At 42.8% G+C, this 22,884-nt stretch overlaps 1 protein-coding gene across 1 annotated transcript in view; it reads right to left on the bottom strand.

Moving 5' to 3' along the window:
- The window catches only part of LOC140545532 (receptor-type tyrosine-protein phosphatase S-like), a 187,556-nt gene that overhangs the window by 67,860 nt on the left and 96,812 nt on the right, over nt 1–22,884 (bottom strand). Inside the window, exon 7 of the mRNA XM_072668328.1 lies at nt 15,397–15,507. Coding sequence (XP_072524429.1) covers nt 15,397–15,507 — 111 coding nt within the window. The remainder of the gene's footprint in view (nt 1–15,396; nt 15,508–22,884) is intronic.

Here is a 22,884-nt window from a genome sequence, read left to right as displayed (position 1 = left end):
AATGGTACCAGACAGTGTGGGATAGTGATATTAAAAAATAAATGAAATAAATATGAGTTCAGATTATTAAAGGAAACAAAAAGGTCAACCAGTCGGTCTAATAAACTAACACAATCTAATCTATGAGGAGACACTGAGGGTTTAAGGGCACAGAAATCCTTGAAGTTTGCTATTTCAGGTAGTTTTAGTGTTTTGCCATCTTGCTGGTGTTAATTTATTCTACAAAATAACTTCTAAAGGGAACCTGCATCAACTTGAACATGTTTCTTATGGCTTCTACATCAATGGGTAGGCAAACTTGTATGGTTTACAATTTATAATGACTGTAAATATGTATATATATAGATGTTTTGGGTTTTGTGATATCATAAAAACAACTATTTCAATGGGGACAGTTTTTATACACTCACGGAGCACTTGCTAATACTAAGTAGGGCCTTCCTTTGTTCTCATATATAGCGTCTTCCTTATGGCATGGATTCCATATGCAATTCTTGAGAAATCGCTTTCTACCATCCCAAAGATGTTCAACTGAATTCAGATCTAGAGACTAAGAAGGCCGCTGATGAGCACTGAACTCACTGGCATGTTCATGAAACCAGCCGGAGATGAGTTTTGCTTTGTGACTTGGTGCATCATCATGCTGGAAGTAGCTGTTAGAACATGGGTAAACTGAGGCCATGAAGGGACACACATGGTCATAAACAATACTCAAACAGTCTATGGCATTCAATCGCTCATTGGTTGGTAGTAACAAGCCCAAAGTATTGCCGCTTTGCCATCAGCGACCGGAGTCAATCATTCAATCATTCAATTGACAGAGCTTTCTCAGGGTCTTCAGTGATACTGGCCTGGCACAGGCATGTGGTGAAGCTGGGGACCCGGGACTTTCCACCAAGCCTGTTCGGCTGCCTATCAGTGCTGCATTGGCAGCAGCTTGAAAAGAGGTTATGAAGGATATTAAAAAAAAAACAGTCCCAAAGTGTGCCAAAAAAACATCCTAATAGAGGGCAGGTTTGGTGCATGGATTCATTCCGTTTGTGCCAAATTCTGACGCTATCACCTGTGTTCCTCAGCAGCAATCAAGGTTCATCAGACCAGGCTACGCTTCTACAGTCTTCAACTGGCTAGTTTTGGTGAGCCTATGCCCACTGCAGCCTCGGTTTTCTGTTCTTGGCTTACAGAAGTGGAACCTGACATAGTCTTCTGATGTTGTAGTCCATCTTCCTCATGGTTGGATCAGCGTTGGGCTTTTCTGCTCATTACAATTGTACAGGGTGGATATCTGAGTATCTGTCAGCTCCAAGCAGGCCCCGCCATTCTCAGTTGACTTTTCTCGCCAACAAGGTGTTTCTATCTGCAGAACTGCTGCTCGCTGGATGGTTTGTGTTTGTCACACCATTCTGAGTAAACTCTAGAGGCTGTTGTGCTGAAAATCCCAGGCGATCAGCAGCTGCTGGCTCGTTTCTGCATGACTGTATATGCTGCATTGCTGCACCATGACTGACTGAATAAATAACTGCATGAATGTGTAGGTGTAAAGTTGTCCTTCATAAAGTGCTCAGTGAGTGTTGCAGTTGGGTTAACAATTTAACTAAACAAAAGAAATCTAAAGATATAAAAAGCTGCTTTCAGCTTGTAAAATGAACACTGGAGGATTCCTTCTCAGCATCAATTTACACTCCACTCAGGAAGCGTTTTAGATGAACACTACACACTACCATCAGCTCAGCCGGGAGGGAGGCAGACGCAGAGAGGGAAACAATAATGATGCATATTTTTAAGAGGCTTGCCATTCCAGCCAGCCTTAATTTCTCTGAACAGCTGATTCTGAGTCAAATTCTCCAACTAGCCTCAAGCTTCCCATGGCTTTCGCTGCACAATGGCAAACGTCAATAGGATTTGTGTGCCTTTGGGGTCAAGATCAGTCACAGCTCCAATCAATAGGTGCAGATATGGACTCCACAGACACCACAGGCTTAAGGAGCCTCATATATATATATTTTTTTTGGGGGGGGGGGGGCGGGGGGGGAGGTTTCTCTTCTACCGAGCACGCTGCGCAGGAGTTGCAGAGGAGACTGCATGAGGGAGACTGACCCCACGGGTCTGTTGCATGCCTGGATTCACAGGAACAGTTGGACCACAGAGAGAAGTAAGGTAATGGGTCGGGGTTACGGGAAGGTAAAGTGCAAAGCAAAAAAGCCCGCTGTTCAAACGCTGACCATCTGAGGTTATCTACTGAGCATACAGCTGAGGACAAATCAAATGTGTACAATTCTCCTCTTGCCTCAAATGCACAAGAGCTACAAGACTAAAGGAGCTGACAAACACTGGAAGCTTTTTCCTAACATAGAAGCAATTATCACCAATTACACTATATGTCAAAATGTTTGTGGACACCCCTTCTAATGAATCTACTATCATTCACCTACTTTAAGTTGCACCCATTGCTGACATAGATAAGGTACAGAGAAGTACTGCCGATAGAATAGGACTCTCTGGAGCAGATCAACATCAACATACTGGCACTTTGCCTATTGGCAAGCATTGGCTTGAGGGGTATAAAGCTTCCAGCAATGAGCTGTGGAGAAGTGGAACTGTGTTTTTTGGAACGATGGTGCTCCATCCAATACTTTTGGGATGGGTAAGGGAGTTGGGAATGAGATGGAGTGGTGATAATCCAACATTCGGACCTCACTAATGCTGAATGCAATGCAATTCTCACAGCAATGCTCCAAAATCTAATAGAAAGCCTTTCCAGGATAGTAGATACATTTACTCCAACAAAAGCCGGATTAACCTTTTTTAATCCCCTTGATTTCGGAAGTAACAATATATGGGAGCAGGTGTCCCAATACTTTTGTCCATATAGTGTATGTCCAAATCATCACATGCTACAAACTACGTCAAGAAGTTACGCAATCTCAAACAGACTTGATGATGTTGTTTCTGACACTGTATGAGCTGGGCCAGATTCATAAATTCATAACAACACGCCAGCAGCAACTACTGTGATACTGAGAGGAAACAGAGTTCATCTAACTCATCTGCTCATTCCTAAACAAGGATTGCAGACATGTAATGCTGAAAATGACTTAATTCAGTATATTTTCTAAAATGTTTTTGCACATTTTTGGCAACACTGGTGAGACCTGATGCATGTACACTCGCTCAGCTGATTAAGCCCATATATTTAAAAGGCTCATTTTGATCCGTGGGCTCAACCAGTTTAGACTAACCAAGTAACAGAAGAAAACAGATCTAGACTGAGGAGAGATCATTTTGCTGCTCTGTTGTAGTGGTTTCTGGCACTCACCAAGCTTTGATACAACCCATTCTACTGCCAGTGTTTGCCTTTGGAGACATTGCATGCCTATGCATGCCTTGATTTTATACTCCTATTAGCAATAGCTAAACCACCTGAACACAATACTTAGCAGGGGTGTCCACATACCTCTGGCCAACAAACACTGGCAAACAACATAAAGAATTTTGGAACTCCACCCTCCTTATATCAGTCATTAAAATCTTTTTATGCCAATTTTAGTCATATTTAATTCCCACCAGTAGCTAGGACTCCCCCTATTCCACAATGCCACCAGTGTTGGGTAGTAGCGTCCTAATATACTACTTATAAATACTCATTAATATGTATGAGCTCAGTAAAATATTGGCGGTTACTGAGATGATGTGTCCCAATCCCATTCTAAAACTGGGGTGCTTAGGCTTGTGGTATGTTTAAAACCACCAAGCTCTTTGGAATATCCCCTTCTACTGCCAGTGTTCGTCTATGGCTTAGACTACATGGCTTAGACACCTATTAGATGAATAGCTAAAAAAAAAAAAAAACACAATAATAACACAATCAGATTCAGTTTCAGTGGGTGTAGCTAGGACTACAATCACCTATCACTTAGGTAGTAGGTAGTAGTGCCTTAATACATTACCTATAAACACTGACAACAGTATATGACCCACCTCTGACTATAAACCCTAACTGTTTCCATCATGAAGCCTGAACTCTGTTCATACTATGTACTTTCATACAGTGTCAGAAACCAAATGACCAAGTCTATAAGAGACTCCATTTACACCTGGTCATTTTATGTGACTAGTATCTGGATTGGATCCTGATAAGATTTTAGACACATGCATTTACACTAAACGCACTTCTGGTTAGTCAGACTAAAATCTGATCGCTGTGTGGGACGGAATATGCAAGATATATGTTACGTGCCAATTATTACTGGTGTTTCAGTTGTACTGGGAGGGGTTTCTCTTGTACTGGGAGGGGTTTTGGTTGTAAATTCTGCCTTGGAGAGACGGATGTGTTTACACTGCTATTATTATATTTTAGTCTGATGTATTAGGTATGACATATTTGTGGCTTAAATGCGTCTCATACCACCTTCAAGACACATTTGACAACCAAACCCCCTCCCAGTACAACAGAAACACCTCCCAGTACAACTGAAACACCAGTAATAATTGCCACATAACAAGCGGATTTGCATATTCCGTCCCACACAGCGAACAGATTTTAGTCTAAGATATTAGGTATGACATATTTGTGGCTCAAATGCATCTCAGACCTGAAGTGGTTTGAGCGAATAGATTTGTATCTGGTTTAAATACGTCTTGGGTGTGTTTACACTTGCATTTTTATGTGGCTTGGCCTTATTCAGATATAATCCTGATGCTTAAGATGCATTTAGTGACCAGGTGTAAACGGGGTCTCAGACCACCTCCTGAAGTGGTTTGAGTGATCAGATTTGTATCTGGTTTAAATGCATGTTGGGTGTGTTTAACACTTGCATTTTTATGTGGCTTGGCTTTGTCCAGATATAATCCTAATACTCAAGATGCAGCCCAGGTGTAAATGGGGTCAGAGATTACTTGACATGATTTGAAAGCATGTAGCTTGCACCCTGTGAAATGAGAGCTCACAGCTTCCATTGCTTGTCAGCTACATTCGCAACAACTCTCCAGTACTAAAAAAATTAACTTCAGACACCAAACTTGTCTTGTCTAATCTGGGGTAAGGAGACGGCTGGATTTATCACCAAACTATCCCTAATCTGAAGTGACAATCATACATAACAAGCTTAAAACACACTTGAATATAGGCCTACATCAAAGCATCTGATTTCTAGGGCACCAGAAACACAGGATTAGTAAAATAGCGAACACCCAAAGCGCTTCATGCGCACTGTGCGATGTGGAACACGGCTTGTTTTGTGTGTACGCTGCTCGCGCAAGGCCGTAACACACCGCGAGGCAAGTTTCCTCACTCCTGCAGACTATGACATTCAAACGGAAAATGACTTTACTCTCTCCTGGCAGCTCGAGCTCAGTCTGAGCAAAATAAATAAAGAAACAAATAAATAAACAAATAAATAAATAACAAGAGAACAAAAGGAGAAGGAGAGAAAAATCGAAAGTTATGCTAATCCACTCGCTTGGCGCGAGCGCTGCCAAACCTGCGCGAGAGGGTAGAGATGGAACGGAAGGAAAAAGAGCAAGCAGAGGCGGGAGAGAGGGCGAGAGAAAGAGAAGGAGTGAAAGGAGCGAGGGAAGAGAAAAAGGGAGGAGAAGAGCTAGAGCGAGCGAGAGAGAGTGAGGGAATGCCAGAGTGAGTTGGGGGGAGGGGGGGTGAGAGTGAGGGTGAGAAAAGACTGGAAAAAGTAAGTGAGCGAAAGAGACAAATTGAGAGTGTATGAGAGAGAGAGAGAGAGAGAGAGAGAGAGAGAGAGAGAGAGAGAGAGTTAGAGAAAGTGACAGTGAGGGTGAGAAAAGACTGGAAAAAAGTGAGTGAGCGAGAGAGACAAATTGAGAGTGTATGAGAGAGAGAGAGAGAGAGAGAGAGAGAGAGAGAGAGAGAGTTAGAGAAAGTGACAGTGAGGGTGAGAAAAGACTGGAAAAAGTAAGTGAGCGAGAGAGACAAATTGAGAGTGTATGAGAGAGAGAGAGAGTTAAAGAGACAGTGAGGGTGAGAAAAGACTGAAAAAAGTGAGTGAGACACAAATTGAGAGTGTATGAGAGAGAGAGAGAGAGAGAGAGAGAGAGAGAGAGAGAGAGAGAGAAACTTAGAGAAAGAGACAGTGAGGGTGAAAAAAGATGGCTAGTCGGACAGAAAGACGGTAAGAAGGTAAGGATGAGAGAAAGAGGGTGACGCTAAGGGGGTGAGAGTGCCAGATGAGAGACAGAGAGAGAGAAAGAGAGAAAGAGAGAGAGAGAGAGAGAAAGAGAGAGAGAGAGATGCAGAATGCTGAGAACCACAGTTTTAAGGATTCAACACTGCTTAATGGGCTTCATGAAACTTCCAGGTAAATTGTCAGATTTAGCAGGAGCGGAGCATACAGAGGATCAGAAAATTCCCTAATCCCAACCCACAAGACAGGGGACAGGAACGCACAGACAGAGAGAGACTCGCACGGATGATGGAGAAAGGAAGGGGAGGGGACTGAGCAACAAAGCCTGACTAAGAACCAAGAACTAGGGCGCATGTCTAAGCTCGTAGCTGATAGCGAGCAAAACTGCATTTCATACCCTGCGATTCGTTCACTGTACAATCAAATATAAAGAGACAGCTCCTAATAAAATGAACTAATTTACACAAATGTCCCCTGCACTAAATGTAGCTGATTAGTCGAGACATCTTTCGCCTCTGAAGTTTGCTTGTTTTTTGCGCTGGAGCTACGAGGCTAAAGTCGCTAACAAGTAACCAATTAGCGTTGTGTAAACTGCAGCTCTACATCACTACCCTGCTGCCTCAAACCACGCAGAGTCGCAAAAGTGATCTCAGTTTGACTTGTTAATGAGGTTTCCGAAACTGTATGATACACTGTTACATAGACATAGACAACGGTATGTGACTTCTCTAAAAAAAAAACAGTGCTAGCAGCCATCTTGAAAGCTATAATTTTCTCTGTAAAGATAACGGTGTGTTATACGGTGTTAGAAACTACATAAGCAAGTGTATTTAAGATCACTTATTCTTTATTTGTTAGCTACGTTAGCCTCCTAGCTCCAGTGCAAACGTACAGCCGCAAGTTTCTGTCACCTAACACATATAGTCCCCAAACAACGGTTGTCCCCAATATCGTCCATTTCCGTGTAGTGCGCATTTCTGCTCTAGATGCGCAAGATTACGACAATGTTAGCGAGGTTTAGAGTAAAGTTTAAATGCCTCTAGGCAAAAAAGTAAGAGAGGAAATATGAAGTACGCAGAAGTGGCCAATATCAATGACGGCCATTGTTAGGGCTAAGATGCTACACACCTTAGGCTAAAGGGGAAATTGTATAAATTAAAATTTTCACAACAAACTGTCATAATCCCAAAATGATTAGCTGCGTTCCCCCATTCTAAACAGTGACAACAGTAATGCTACATTTCTGTAACAAAATTGCTAATAAGATTCATAAAGCAACAAGCATAGTACCAGTCGAAAGCTTGGATGCACCTCCATGAATGCTTTTTCCTTATGTTTACTAACACAGTGACACATTAGTTACTATAAATAGTAATAATAATAATAGTAAAGACACCAAAAGTTCTCTCAAGGAGTTTCATGAGGAGCCACCTGGGAAGTTCCCAAACTGCTTGTACTGTTTGGCTACAAAAACTAAGTGATAACGGAGCATTTGGAAAAAGAATTAATTGTTTAAATTGTCTTGGTAATTGTTTGGAGATAAACAAATGCTTAGGCTTGTAACGTTACTATTAATATTTACTATTAATCTTGCAAACAAACGCTGAGCATTTAATCCCAAACCAGAGCTTTTCAATCCCAGGAATTTTTAAGTTGACTCTGATTCCGACTTTAAGTGATGAAAAGCACTGGAATCGATTACAAGAGTCGTCAGCACCCAATACATTCCTGGCTAAATAAAAGAAGTATTAAATACATAATGCAATGTTATGATTGCTTACATGATTGACTGGAGATCTTGACATAATAACAAAAATGCCACTTCAGGCATATGAGGTGTCCATTTAATTATAAGAACTTAATGACCATAGCAAAGCAATTTGGAGAGCTAACGCTAGCTAAAAAGGCATCGCTCACTATCTGGGCCAAGCTAAATTGCACCTGATTTTCCTACGTCAACTCTTTTAGTCAAGCCTTTAGATTAAAATGTAATTGAAGTAGGTCTAAACTTTTGACTGGTACTGTACCTGGCAGTGTATGTGTGTTTTATTGATGTTGGGAAAGGCTCTGAAGCTGCCCTTTCTCTGTTACTGGCAACTGGCAGTTGTAATGCATTACAAGGTTTCGTGCACACGTCGGATGTAGAGAGAACGTTAAATTTAATGAAGCGGTTCAAGCCCAGGTTCTTGTTTCTTGGGTGTTAGGTACCGCTGGAGCCCCGCCAGGTATCCGAGCAAAAGAGCATAGTTGATTTTGCAGCTCGCTGGGATTCGCCGCTCAGGATCAAGCTTTTAAAACGCTAGCTTTAGCTATGGGGGAGGCCGTATAAGCCCGTAAGACTAGTGTATAACACAACTCCATCAGCTTCAGGATAAACTGTTTAGCCCCGGTATCTCCACCCAGGTAATCAGGTCAGCGGAGCTTTTTGGAGATTGGAGAGATTTAAAGGAGATTGGGGGCTTTGTATGGAGATTTTAAAATGCTATAGGAGGGTGTGAAGGTTGCAGATGGTGCCCCTGGGAAGACTTCCCAGACTTAATTGAACAGTCTACTGGCTGGTAAACAAAACTGGAGCTAATCTGAACCAGGAAGCATTTTCTGGTCACTTGACAGGCAGTTTTGATGAGCCGCATGCCAGTACAAATGCTGTTGGCTTGGAACACATCCTACTGAAACGCTCGTTGTAAAGGCCACATGTAATTAAAAAAAGTCATTTCACACCATTTCAGATTTCCATTTTAGCATTCGCCAGAGGATACCCAGAATTGGACAACAAAATTATCACATGAAAGAAAAAAACAAAACAAATGTTAGGCCTAGAACAGCCATTACCTAGACTTAGGAAGAGTTATCGTAATGATGATGAGGGCATGCATCACCATGAATCACAGCCCAGACACATTTAGACAGAGCACTGCAACACCAACAGCAAGCAGCGTTCGGCGACGAACACCAGACCATTTCAAATGCAACATCACAGGAAAAGAAAAGCACAGAGCACATTCCACAAGCACGGGTCTGAATGTAGACTAATGGCGCGATTATCATAACTTATATGGTGCACCGATGCATAAATTTCAGGGAAAAAAAAAAGAAACTTAGCACAGGATTTAGCAGATTTGACTCAAAATAGCTCTATTACACTGATTACAGTAGATAGCAGCAGTCTGACTAGCCAATCCACTGGACACGACAAATATCTGCTTATGAAAGAAAAGAATCTGAATCAACCCTCATGATTAACCGTTATTAAATGATTCAATTTAGGGCCGCAGCTCCAGCTAATCAAAGGCAGCAACAGCCCTAAGGTCTGAAGAGCCATTGAAACTAGCCAGCTGAATCGGATTTGGCATTGTAAGACAGGCGGCATTAAATTGAATTAAACTGAATTCTCATAATACATGTTTTGCTCTCGTCGAGATGGCCGCCTCTGCTTTGAAAACTGTGCTGAGCATGAGTGCAGCTTATTGGCTTATCATTTTTTATTGGCTTATAATAAGGGCGGCCATTTTATAGACAGCTGGAGGAGACAGCGGGAAGCCGTCTGCCCGAGGTCCCAGTGACACCGCGGGGCCAGCGTGGCATCACTGCCCACATTTAAAATGTGTTATATGAGGGCTGATCTGGGAAGAGTTTGTTTTGTAATGGTTGGTAGGGGATGCCACATAACCCCCAACCCAATCATTACCCCCCCCCCCCCCGTCCCTTTTTCCCTTAACCCAAATATAGATGATTAGTCAAGACTTGCTCAGTGTCAAGTTTGCTTCTTTAGTTTTGCACTGGAGTCACAAGGCTAATGTAGCTAACAAGTAATGAAAGAAATAGACATGATGATTTACAGTAGCTGCCAGAATTAATGAAGCGAAGAAGTCATAAAAGTATGGAAGGAGTAATGTAGCAGTTTTGGCTGTAGGCCTATATCATCACACACCTATACCATCACACTTCTCACCCTGTATTATCATTATTATACATTAAACCTGCTGAGAACATTCCTTTGAGTTCATGAAACCAGTTTGAGACCAGTTTTGCTTTGTGTCTTGGTTCATCATCATGCTGGAAGGAGCCGTTAGAAGATGGGAAAATTGTAGGCCATGAAAGGACGCAGAAGGTCTGCCACAATCCTCAATTGTGTCATTCAAGTGGTTACTGAGTGGTATTAACAGGACCAAAGTGTGCCAGAAAAACACCTGGCCTGGACTGATGACACTGAAGGCAGGCTGGGTCCATGAAATCTGTGAGCCCCAGCAGAAATTGAGATTCATCAGTCCAGGTGTCCCGTTTCAGCGAACCTGTACCCACTGCATCCTCAGCTTTCTGTTCTTGGCTGACAGGAGTGGAACCTGACATGGTCTTCTGCTGTTGTAGCCTATCCGCCTCAAAGTTGGATGTGTTGCGCATTCTGAGATGCTCTTCCGCTTGCCGCAATTGTACAGAGTGGTCATCTGAGTCACTGTAGCCTTTCTGTTTCTCAGTGCACGTTCTTTCTGTCGTACACCATTCTGAGTAAACTGTAGCGTACGTCTAGTTGCGTGATATCTGTGTGATCAGTGTGATGCATGCTAACTGCGCACTTGTTGCATTACTGCTTACATTATCCTTGTACCTCCAGCACAAAACGAAAGAAGCAAACTTCACCAAATCAAACAGGTCTTGTATGATCAGGCACATTCTGGACTGTAAGGGTACACTGTGTAAACCACAGTGTAAACCGTCACTTTAAGCTGCAGGCTTCCTATTTATTAAGCACTGAATGAATTATTCGGTAACTACTGTGAAGCTAACATGTAAGCTGTGTAGCTTTGAAAGTGAGGACTGAGGATCTGGAGAGCGAGGCCTCATTCAGGCCCTTAGGGTTTAAGGGTTTAAAACCTTTACAAAGAACAAGGATCTAATGAAGCAATCCCGTCCGACAGACACTGAGGCGTCAGACACGCAGGACGCGTTTCACCCTCAATTAGCGTGCCCGGTGAGAACAGGGCGCCTGTGCCTTTTCCTTGTTCGACGGGGTGTCACTCTGAATCTCTTTAACGTTTGGTTCAGCGTCTGGTGACAGTCTGAGAATGGAGCGATTTAAAAGCTTTCACCGTCAAGATGATGGAGTGAAAATAAAACGCTGTCTAATCACAAACGGACCCGTCTCTGTGCAAAAACCAAAAAAACAACAAACCCTCACAACAACAGTAGACCGATCATGCCAGAGCATGCCCTTCAAAAAGAATGAGCAAACAAATAAATAAATGCATCACCACCACCAGGCATACAGGACCACAGCCAACTGAAGAAGTGAGAAAGTGCATTGTGCCCAGAACCGAACTATTCCTTGATCCTACAGTCTGAGAATATTCCTAAAGCAGGGATTGATTAAAAGGTGCTGATATGGTAATCAGGGCTTAGGCTTGATCAGGGATTATAATTGTATTTTATCACTGGTTAATCCCTATTGATATCTTAATCCGCGCAGCACTCACAGTAATCCGGTTTTATGAATGCGTGAGGAAGGTGCGAAGCGCTCCGAAGGCCGATCGCGCTCGGCCACCAAACACTTCTGAATCTCCCTCACATTGCGGCTAACGCTGTGTAATCTACTGTAACCCACGTTAACACAATCTGGCATGACACATTCAACATGAGGTGATTAACACTTCATATTAGTCAACACAGGATTATGGGGGTTGGAGGCCATACTGGCTGTTAGATGACAGCCCATCTAAAAGCGTAGTCGTACACTGCAACACGTCACGTGCTGGGTTTATTCAGACGGATTATGCTAATGGGCCGTGTTGGACCAAAACCTGTCCTAAATTACCTGAATTTAACTGAGGGAATACCAGGGGTGGGCAACAGGGGGCGCAGTCCAGCACAGTTTGCTGATTTCCCAGCAATTAACAGGTGAGTTGAATCTGATGTGCTTGAGCTGGAAATACGAGCCTCCTCGAACCAGAGTTGCCCACCACAGGTCTATGAAAATGAAGCCTGGTATGTGCTTTGTGTATAGGAGTATATGTTATAAAATGCTGTATTATTCCTGTTAAAACAGACAGGAGGAATTTAGAAATGGTATTCTTACAATTCACAGCTGTTTCTGTCTTTTAAGCTCAAATTTAGCCAGCTACAGGGTGTTCCTATGACTATGACTAAACCCCTCAAACCAGTCTCCACGATAAGTGATCACATACTGAAAAGCGCAGGTTACAATGAAATGTCCTGTCCACTGAACACGGCAATCAGTGACAATTGGTGTAATAGGTGGTAAAACACTGTACTTTACTGAAGTAGCTCTATGCAGTTTGAATTGGGACATTTTACACAGCAAAAGTCCTACTGTTAACCCAAACCTGAAGGACATCTTGCAATGGTGGATTTGATTAACTATTTAATTATTAGGATTATTTTTAAATCTATTATTTATAAAATATAACTTTTGAACAGTTTACCCGTTCTTTAAATATGGTCGTAGTGGGATAGAGATACTGGGATATATATGGGATAGAGTATTGTTGTCGGACATTTTGGGGGTTTCCCTGGATGATATTTCGCCAGTGTCTTTAATAAACAAAACTGCCTGCTGTTTAATGCACATCAGCAACCTGAGTGTTAATAGGCCGCCAGCGGGCAATACAGCCACGCACAAAGTACACACACAAGCAGCATAGACCAGCACAAGCTGAAGCAAAGCAGCAAAGCGTCATGCACAAGACAACGAGCATAGCGATACAAACGGACCAACAAAAAAAAAGCACACCTTCTTTGCAAAAGCAGACATAACAAGACACAGACAGGGAGAATAACAAGCAATTACAGAGGCTGGGGCTGGGGGGGGGTTGCAGGGCAGAGCACAGGAGAACACTCAAGGAGCCAATCCAGAAGCTTCTTTCCGTTCAGGCATGCAAGCATTCGCCACATTCTCCTATCATGCATAAAGTTCTCAATTTCCAATTGCTGGGTTTCCATGGCAACGCGTGCAAAGAGAGAGAGGGAGAGAGAGGGAGAGAGATAGAGAGAGTGGGACAGAGTGGGGAGGGTTCTTCTGATAGGAAGGGTTTTTTGCAAACAAGAATAAAGATCCCACAATGCAAATGCAAGAGAATAACAGAAACCTGGACAGATGCTAGTGTTATAATGACTAACCTTTAGCTAACTGCATTACGTCTACACTGTCTGATACTCTTGTCTTCTCATTGTTTTTTTTTTTAAATGGCATTTGTTCTTGTGGTTGTTTTTTTTTTTTTTTGTCTGAATGTGAACTAAAAAAAAAAGCCAAATAAGAGAGAAAAGAACCAAAAACACACCAACCTTCTCGCAGCTCTGGGGGGTGTAAGGGGGGTTGATGCAGAACACAATGACATGAGGAGCCGAGAAGAAAACCAGGAAACACAGAAAGAGAGTAAAAAAGGCCACCGCAAACGACTTATTTTGTTTGTTTTTGTTGTTTTTCAAACCTGCCACAATTCCCCTCCTCCTGGAGCAAAACCCATTGCTTACCTTTTTCTCTTCATTTTTTTTTTAAATATTACAAAGCATTTTACGCTTATATCCACATATCCAAACCAATAAACAGTTGTTGTTGTTGTTTTCTTACGTTTCGTGGCAGTAACATATGGAAATATAGAAGCCCCTTTGAATTCTAGCTTGCAAGGCCTTGCTCTACTCTGACAGAAAATTAGGTCTTATGTTTAATTGTTATATAGAAATCAATCAAAAATAAAGAAACATAAAAAAGCAAACTAAGAAGGACACCAAAGTCACAATGCAGAAAACTGTAACTGTACTGTTACTCTTCTGGAGACATAGCGTAACACTTACTTGGAAGTTACATTCATGCTTAAGAAAAAAGTGAAAAGTGACATCCAAAACCAGTAGTCAGTAGTTCTGATTGGTTAGAAACAAACAAAACAAAAGAGAGCAGGAAAAACACACACACACACACATACACACACACACACACACACAAAGACCTGCAATAAGTTAGTAGAGTTGAGAAATATTAGTCTCATGCAACACTTGATCATGAAACATCACACTCTTTAGCTTTAGCATGAGCTCTAGTGAAGCGAGTGCTAATCACTGTTGTGCATTACGGATAACGGGATGCAGTTTCCCAGTCAGTAGGAAAATGTGCTAATGTGACCTACGCCGTCATGTTAAGTTGGCTTCCTGGACAAGGATTAAGCTTAGTGGTTTGGATTATTTCGGGATTTTCGTGAGGGAGCGGCCATGCGCTGGAATTATTTAGGCCAGGACCACTGGAGTGACACTTTAATCTGTGTCCGCAAAATTAATTAATCCAGATTTCAATGCATGTTATTCGCGTGATCTGTGTAAATTTTGCCCTGGCTCTGCTGTCTGGGCTTTTTTTGTTGTTGTTATTTTACACGCCGGCTGCTTTCAGCGCTAAAGCTAGGACCTTACAAAGACTCGTTAACAACCCGCGAGGCATCACACCTGCTTTCGCGGGCACTAATCTTGAGTGACGGGACCAGTGCAGAGGGCCCATATACTCACCCGCCTCCGAGCCACGTCGAGGCCTCTCTTTTTTCCACCCACTCACCTTGCATTCCTCTCTCTGTCTCTATTAAATTAGCATAAACGCTTTCCACACCGCTAGGCCTCAAAACGGCACGCCGTGTTTAGCCCAACAGCAAATATCGCTAATTGAGTTTATAGAAACAATTACGCACTGGTAAAACCCCAATTCATTTCCTATCAATTAGCCTCTTTTAATGGTTTTAAAGCTCCAAATTGAGAATTCGAGGGGCGGCTGTGGCAAGAATAGCGTCACAAATGACAAGATTTGCATACATTTTTTTTCGTTCTCCTTTTGTTTTTATGTTCTGTATAGCTCTCTGAGGTCCATGGACTACGGAGCCAGCGGCTTATTTTGGACGACATCAGTTTTCCTGTTTTCGGGTATTCGGATTTGTTCAAAACAAACAAATAAACAAAAAAAACCCCGTAATGACACCCTTGTTCTTATTTTCGTTTTTTTTTTTCACCAAATGTTACAGCTGTTGACTCTGTATATAATACCGCAGAGCAAAAGCTATTTTCTGGTAGGAATTCTGTACTTGGGGGGAAAAAAGCAGCAACAACACAATTACATTATATACAGTAATTATAGAAAGTGCTGCTAAGGCATTTTTCTTTCGGATTAGGGAAGCAAGCAAACAAAGCAGAGAGCAGCTCTCTTGCTGAGGTTTGAACGAAATTGTATTACCTACGGAGTACCTACTGTATTCCGTACCTCTCACGTATAGATTGGCAGGGGACGAGTAGCGTACGCCCTGAGAATTCGACGCTACACACTCGTATTTCCCCTGATCCGTCTCCTCGCTCCGCTCGATCTGCAAGGCACCTGGAGAGAGAGAGATAGAGAGAGAGAGAGAAAGAGAGAGAGAGAGAGAGAGAGAGAGAGAGAGAGAGAGAGAGAGAGAGAAAGAGAAAGGGGGAGAGTGAGAAATCAGTATGAGAAACAGAAAGGGGAGTTGAGGGGGTAGGGCGAGAGAGAACCAGATAGGAGAGACGGGAGCAGTGCATAAGCAAGAGACAGAAATGTCAGCCAAGGAAAGAGAGACAGGAAAAAGAGACAGGAGAGGTGGGCAAGTGAGAAAGGAGGGAGAGAGAAAGAGAGAGAATGGTGATTGTAATGCAAAATGAGAGCGAGAAGAAAATGTGGCCCGAAAGAGAGAGAGAGAGAGAGAGAGAGAGAGAGAGAGAGAGGGAGAGAGAGAGAGATAGAGGAAATGAAGCAGGGCCAGAGAGTTGAACAGATGGAGAGGTGAAACAAGAGGGGGAGAAAGAGATAGTGAGAGAAGAAGAGGCCAGAGAGAGAGATGTAGAAAAAACAGTACGAGAGAGAGAGAGAGAGAAAGGAGAAGAGAGAGAACGGATGGAAAACATAAAATTAATAATTCATAAGCTCTCTTATTTTAACTAAGAATGCTGCATAAACTGCATCTCATTAACATTTACAAATCCCCCTTCTGCACTAGCTACATATCTGTCAGTATCATATTAACAGCCTGTGTTATCCCTTCATTCCTCACAGTAGCTCCTCTCCAGTGTAATCCTCGCTTAAGTCAGGCTGTCGGAGTCCTGTTGTTTTCCTACACCTTTGCTAATTTCTCCTGAACAAGCAGTTTACACATCAAATGTCTTTAATTCTTTCCTTGACGCGAGTGTAGAAGACTGACTAAGCCGTGTTTTAATGTCCAAAGTTTGCTTCTTTACTTTTGCAATGGAGCTCTGAAGCTAATGTAGCTAATCTGTGAGGTACTTGTACCGTAAATGCTAATGTTAGCTCTGTTAACATCAGCTTTTAAACAACAAATATCAGATCAGGTATCACATATCGGTTGATAGGTAACCTGGCTTTAGGATTGTTTTGGGGGGAAAGATTCTGGGGGAGGTACCACACAGTCTTTAATAGCTGACAATGATAATCTTGAAAATGCCTGATGACCAAGAGTAATAGAAGGCTGTCTTTAATGTTAGTAGTGATGCTACTGCTAGCAGTAGTGATGCTTGATGATGTTTGATGATTTAAAGGTGTACTAGAATGGAAAACTGTGTTAATCTTGGCCTAGCTGAATGATGAGAGTCCAGTATATGAATGTGACATATCATGAACCTCCAAAAATTCCAAACCCCTAAACCTGTGTGCCTTGTCTTCCTTATGCCAACAAAACATTATATAAACCGGCCCTATTAGCTAAAGCCTTTTTTAAGGCTAAGCAACGGCTACTGCGGGAGAATATGGAATATTTTTAGTTAAAAAGGCTAAAAGATGAAGCACTGGAAAGCCGGAGGAGTATCTTGGGAAAGCCGGGTAAGAGAGCGGGTGCTAGACTAAAAGCTATCTCAGCCAACTGGCTACAAACTCTTCAGCTAGCTATTAGCACACTGCGGTGAGAGGAAACTGAGAAGACAGTAACTCTAGCTGGTAAGACTGGTAGGAATTATTGCACTAAATAACTTCATTCCTTTGGTTAGAGCCGAGTTATCTTTTTTGTCACGTGGAAAATCATTGTTTCATTCTTTTCAAGGGAAAAATAACAGGGTGGTAAATAGGTTACATACCTACTATTTATACATCAAAAACTCAATAATTGCATTCTATGGAAACATTTTAAAGGTTCTTTCAATTTATCCTTACTGAAGTATTTAGACTTTCACTGACACAATCAAAAGAAAAAGCTCGCCTCAGTAACAGGCAATAAAACGGAATCGCTACTCTGAACATCGGTGCTGTCTGACGACAATCGCTCTCTAATTTTGGCCGTTTTTAGTTTACTCCATGGTTTGAACCCTGTATCTGCTCTGTACGCAGTGTGAATACTTCTGGATGAATGGACTGATAGAAATGCTCTACATTACTTGGAATAAGCTCTTCTTTTACACTGACTTCCATTTAAAGTTAAGAGCATTTTTGCTATCGCCTGTAAAGTCACCATTTTGGAGATACATGTTTTTCATTGGACAGCGACGATATATCCAGTGGCCTCGCAGGACCTTGAGTTGTTAAACTTAAAGTAATAGCCTCAAATAGCTTCGCTCATGCGGTGGCAGACACTGTATGACAAGCTGTTAATTATTAAAAATAGACAAAAGCTACTAGCATAGCTTAAACCAGTGTAAGCAGCCGTCCTGAAGCCTTAGCCACAGTTGGATGCCTTTTTATAGATAAAAGTATGTCATACAATGTCAGAAAGCACACAAGCCAGCCTATTCCTACTGAACGATTCCTTTAAGCAATTATTTTTTCTTTCTGGTTGCTTTTCTTTTTCTATGTCCTCTGGCTTCACTCTGTTTTTTCGTTCAAAAAGCTGCCATCACTCATATTTTAAAAGACGCTGAGAAAAAGCGAGAGGGGGGGAATGAACGAAAGAAATGTAACAATCTCTAAAGCTCAGCTAGGGATTAACCAAACGTGCTAACGGCGGATCATCAGAGAACATCTCCCCAAAAGCCGACGAGTCAAATTTCACATGAAAAGCTATTTAACGAGACAATGGTGAGGGTTTCTCTTTTTTTTTTGCAGTAGTGGTGGCAGCGGCGATGCAAATAAGAGCGCAACACTGAAGTGAGCTTCTCTCTTTCCTCTGCCTGAAGCCGGGAGGTGGCTGAGAGCCTCCGGGAAACAGATTCGCATCATGGTGATCTGCACCTAGCATGAGTCACAGAGAGCTAGCATTAGCCAGCCAGCTGAACTGACTCCATGGAGAGAGAGAGAGAGATGGAGAGGGAGAGGGAGGGTGAGCGCTCAAGAGGGGGAGACTAGTCTAATTGAAGTGGAAAACACTGGGAGAAGCACAGTCCTGGTTATTTTTCATTTGCTGAGGGACTCGACTGCACTTTTTCCACTCTTTACAGTGAGCTAGTGCTTAGCACTGGGAGCATGACTAGGCATTATGCTGATACAGAAGCAAAGGGATTCGGTCTCAGGTGTCTCATGTGTCCAATGCAGTGGCTGTTCCACGGACTGGAGCTTTGGGGAACTGAGCTGGCTCTGTAAGGGCACCTTAACCTTTTATTAAGCTCAAACTGAAATGTACAAAAATGTAAAGATCAGTGTGACAGCAGATTTAAGGAAAAGTATGGTTATCACCATGCTGGTCATGGTCGTTGGGATGGTGATGCTGCTTGGCCAGCATAGTAGCACTGAACATGCCGATGTAGCTTTACATGCTGGTTTTGCTGGTGATCAGGGTTTAATTTTCCAGTGGTAGTGGCTGTTATGTCAGCATTCAAAACACATCAGGTCATCACTCTCATACAAAAACCATGTACCCTCAGAATGGCATTTCTGATAAACTATTCATCAAGATTCAAGGTTTTTGCAGGACAGCTACAATATGCTGAGTGGAGGCCGCTATCATAAAAGCCTGAATTTTGTCTGTAGGTAAACTGTGCTATCAAGTGTTACAAACCATAGTACATCTCTTACCCAGCAAATCTACATGGGTTGAGGTAGTGATGGGAGAATTAAGGCTTTCTGAAGCTTTAAACCAATTGAATCAATCAATTACTACAATAACTGATTTCCAATTTCCAAGCATTTACAGCAATTACATTTAAGGCATTTAGCAGACGCTCTTATCCAGAGCGACTTCCAAAAGTGCTTACCTATTTACCCAAGAAAAACCTTAGCTAGTTAGAATAGACTAATAGTTCAAAGATACCTTTAAGCTTTAGACATTACTAAGCACAAGACAATAAGGTGACCATAGTACTCTGCTATTCGCCCAAGTATTCTCGGAAGAGGTGGGTCTTCAGTCTGCGTTTGAAGACAGCGAGCGACTCGGCCGTTCGGACACCCAGGGGAAGCTCGTTCCACCACTTTGGTGCCAGGACAGAAAAGAGCCTGGAAGCTTGTCTTTCCTCGGATTTTGAGGGATGGCGGGTCGAGCCGAGCCGTACTTGAAGCTCGAAGGGCTCTTGGTGCGGATCGGCGTTTGACCATTGCCATCAAGTACGGAGGGGCAGGTCCTTTCTGGGCTTTGTAGGCCAGCGTCAAGGTTTTGAATCTGATGCGGGAAGCAACTACAGGAAGCCAGTGAAGAGAACGCAGCAGTGGAGTGACATGGCTGAATTTATGATTATTTATTTTGGATAAGTTGCAGGGGCCTGATGGTGAGCAGAGGGAGACAAGCCAGAAGAGAGCTGCAGTAGTCAAGTCTTGAAGTGACGAGAGACTGAACAAGCACCTGGGTGGCCTCTCTAGAGAGGAAGGGTCGAATTCTCCGGATGTTGTACAGGAGAAATCTGCAGGACCGAGTTACATTTGCAGCATGAATTGAGAACGATAACTGATCATCCATGACTACACCAAGGCTTCCAGCTTCTGTAGAAGGAGTGACCAGTGAGTTCTCAAAGGAGATGCAAGTTCCTTGCAACCTACTGGTTAACCTGCTTTATATGCTTACACTATATGTCCAAATATTTGTGGACACCCATTCTAATGAATGCATTCAGCTACTTTATGTTGCAATTACTCCTAACACATATGTGCAAATGCACACAAATTGTCTAATTCCTATAGAGAGGTATCACTAATAGAATAGAATAGGACTCTCTGGAGCAGATAGACATGAACCTATTGGCACAATGCCCAATGCCAGGCATGGGTAGGAGGGGTATAAAGCCCCCCAGTATTGAGCTGTGGAGCAGTGAAACTGTGTTCTTTGTAATGATGGTTGGTACTTCATTCAATACTTTTGCAATGAGTTGGGGAGCTGGCTCTTGTCACGGAATGCAATCAATTTCTCCCAGCATTGCTCCAAAATCTAGTAGAAAGCCTTCCCTGGACAGTAGAGGCTGATACTCCAACAAAAACATGGGGAAAAAAAGGGTATGAAGGGTATGAAGTTTAAGTGAGACTAGGACAAATGATGAAGAATAAGAATATACAAATTTTCTGCATTAAATCCACATTTGTAAGTTGGTGTATTGGCATGTGTGTTGCAGAGTGTCTGTATAACTGGGGACAAATGTGGGTTCAGAAGTTCAGAAGTACTTATTAAGGCATGTTCTCCACACTTTGATAACACATACAGTATAATTATGCATGCGGGGCATCAAACCATCCAATTATCTGCTCTTAAACTGGTATCACTGACAGCCAAGTGAATCAGTATGTTACAGTGAACCTAAATTATGACAACGATGGCATACAGTATACTTAACACAGGTTCACCTCTTGGGGATGACCCCCTGAAGTCGAGCCACAAAACCACTGGTTAGCTGGAATAGCCGCGTAACTCCAGGGCAAAACTAAACAAGCGAATGTGAATCCAGTTTCCAGTCCTGAATTTTGGTCTCGCTGGAAGTTGAAGGAACAGTTAATGTCATTAATTGGCCACATAGTGTCACACCTAACAAGGATTACAAAGTCCAGGGCTGGAAACCAAATTTGTCCAGATTTGAAGACCTTTGCTATATATTGATGAATTAACCTATAGACATGCTCCAAAATGACTTGGGGAAAAATATTTTCCTATTGACTTCTATTGAAAGTTAGAAGGGTTAAAAGTTTGATCAATAGTGAACAAAGTAGAGGGTGGGTAACACACTGTACACCTGTGTAGTGGATCCCTAAGAGCTTAAAAAGTGGTCATTAAGTAGAAGCACAAAGTAAGTGTTTCTGTGAAAGAGGACATGGGTTTTACGTAGTGGCCCACTACCCGACCCAAACTAAACCTCTGCCTGCAGTGTCTATATCAGTTAGTGTGTGCAAGTGGGTTCGAGTTCGGGTTTCAGATTTATCACTGCGGCCCTGGTGAGCTTGGGTGTCAAACTCAGGGGGGGGTCCGGCTCTAGTTGGGGCTTCAATTTCATGCCTGTGTAGACCTCCAATGCTATTATTCTCATCAGAAGCTGGAAGTCCACCAGTAGTCTTATTTCTTTCTCTTATTACTTCCCTTATTATTAATATGTTTGATATGGGTTCGCTTTCCACAATTCCTTTCTGCCCATAAATCTGTCCCACTTCACCTGAAGTCACCCCTAATCCTCACACTCGCGCCTGGGTGTGTCCTTGACCTTGTCGCTAGCCTAAACATTACTCGCTCACCTTCCCCCAGAACACCTTTCCGTTCAATAAAAGGGTTTAAGGTAACCACGGCAGAATAAAGAGTGACCCGTCATCCCTTTAGCTCTAACCTGTCACTGCGCATTGTGCTCTAAACCTCACCTGTCGAAAGGATTCAGCGTAGCAGGCTTTTCCCCCCCAACACACACGCTCGCACACTTACACACACACACACAAACTCACACAACTCCCCCCACCCCCCACCCCCCCCACACACACACACACACAGTAGAGCTAGCCCTCCGGGGAAGTGGTGTGCTGATAATAAGAGCAGACGAATGCCTTGCTATGTCTCTCTGCAGTTGAGGAGAGTTGGACCTGGCAACAAATTCTCTCACACACACACCCCTTTACACACACACACACAAACAGGCGCGCACGCAGACCCTGCCAGCAGTCCGCCCCAGATTGATCCAGAAGATTCAGGTGGAAGAGACTAATGAGAGTACAGCGCCTCAGAACAAACAAGCAACCGCCCGCAACGGAATGGGTTTGTGTGGGTGGGTGTGTGTATGTGTGAGTGTGTATCTGTGTGTTTTAGGAGCTTTACGCAGGCAGGTGGAAAGCACTCAGCAAAAGATAGAGAAGATGAGGCTGTTGTATTTTCTATGAGCACATATACACACACACAGACACAAGCACGATGTCTAGCTGGGCGTTGTATGAAACAACAGGGGTCTCGGCAGTAAATGGCACTGCTGAAGCAACTGCAGGCAAAGCTTTTTGTTACGGCAATTTAAGTTTAAGTCTTGTTAAAGTTTTGTCTTGTTAAAGAGTGAATTGTTATGTACTGCATAGCACTCTCACACTCTTTCTGTTCCTCTCTTTCACTCCTTCCTCTCTCTCTTTTCCTCCTTCTGCCCATATATCAAACCTGCCAGTGTGCTTGGATCGAATACTGCAGCCATGCACAAAACAGTTAGTACAGAATACAGTAGATACAGGGACAGTATCCACTTTTTTCACCGTCAGGGTCACAGATTGACTGAGAACACTCACTATGGTCACTTTAATATCAATCATTCAGTGAATGTTAAACTGCTCTGAATCAGGAGAGAGAAGGCCTGGTGGACCTTAGCTTGGTTAGCTTAGGATACAGATCCACTGAGTATCCACTGAGTATCAGACAGCCCAGTGCAGCTG

This window comes from Salminus brasiliensis, chromosome 23 (assembly GCF_030463535.1).
Source record: "Salminus brasiliensis chromosome 23, fSalBra1.hap2, whole genome shotgun sequence".
NCBI classification, from domain to species: domain Eukaryota; kingdom Metazoa; phylum Chordata; class Actinopteri; order Characiformes; family Bryconidae; genus Salminus; species Salminus brasiliensis.
This window is presented reverse-complemented; position numbering and strand designations above follow the sequence as displayed.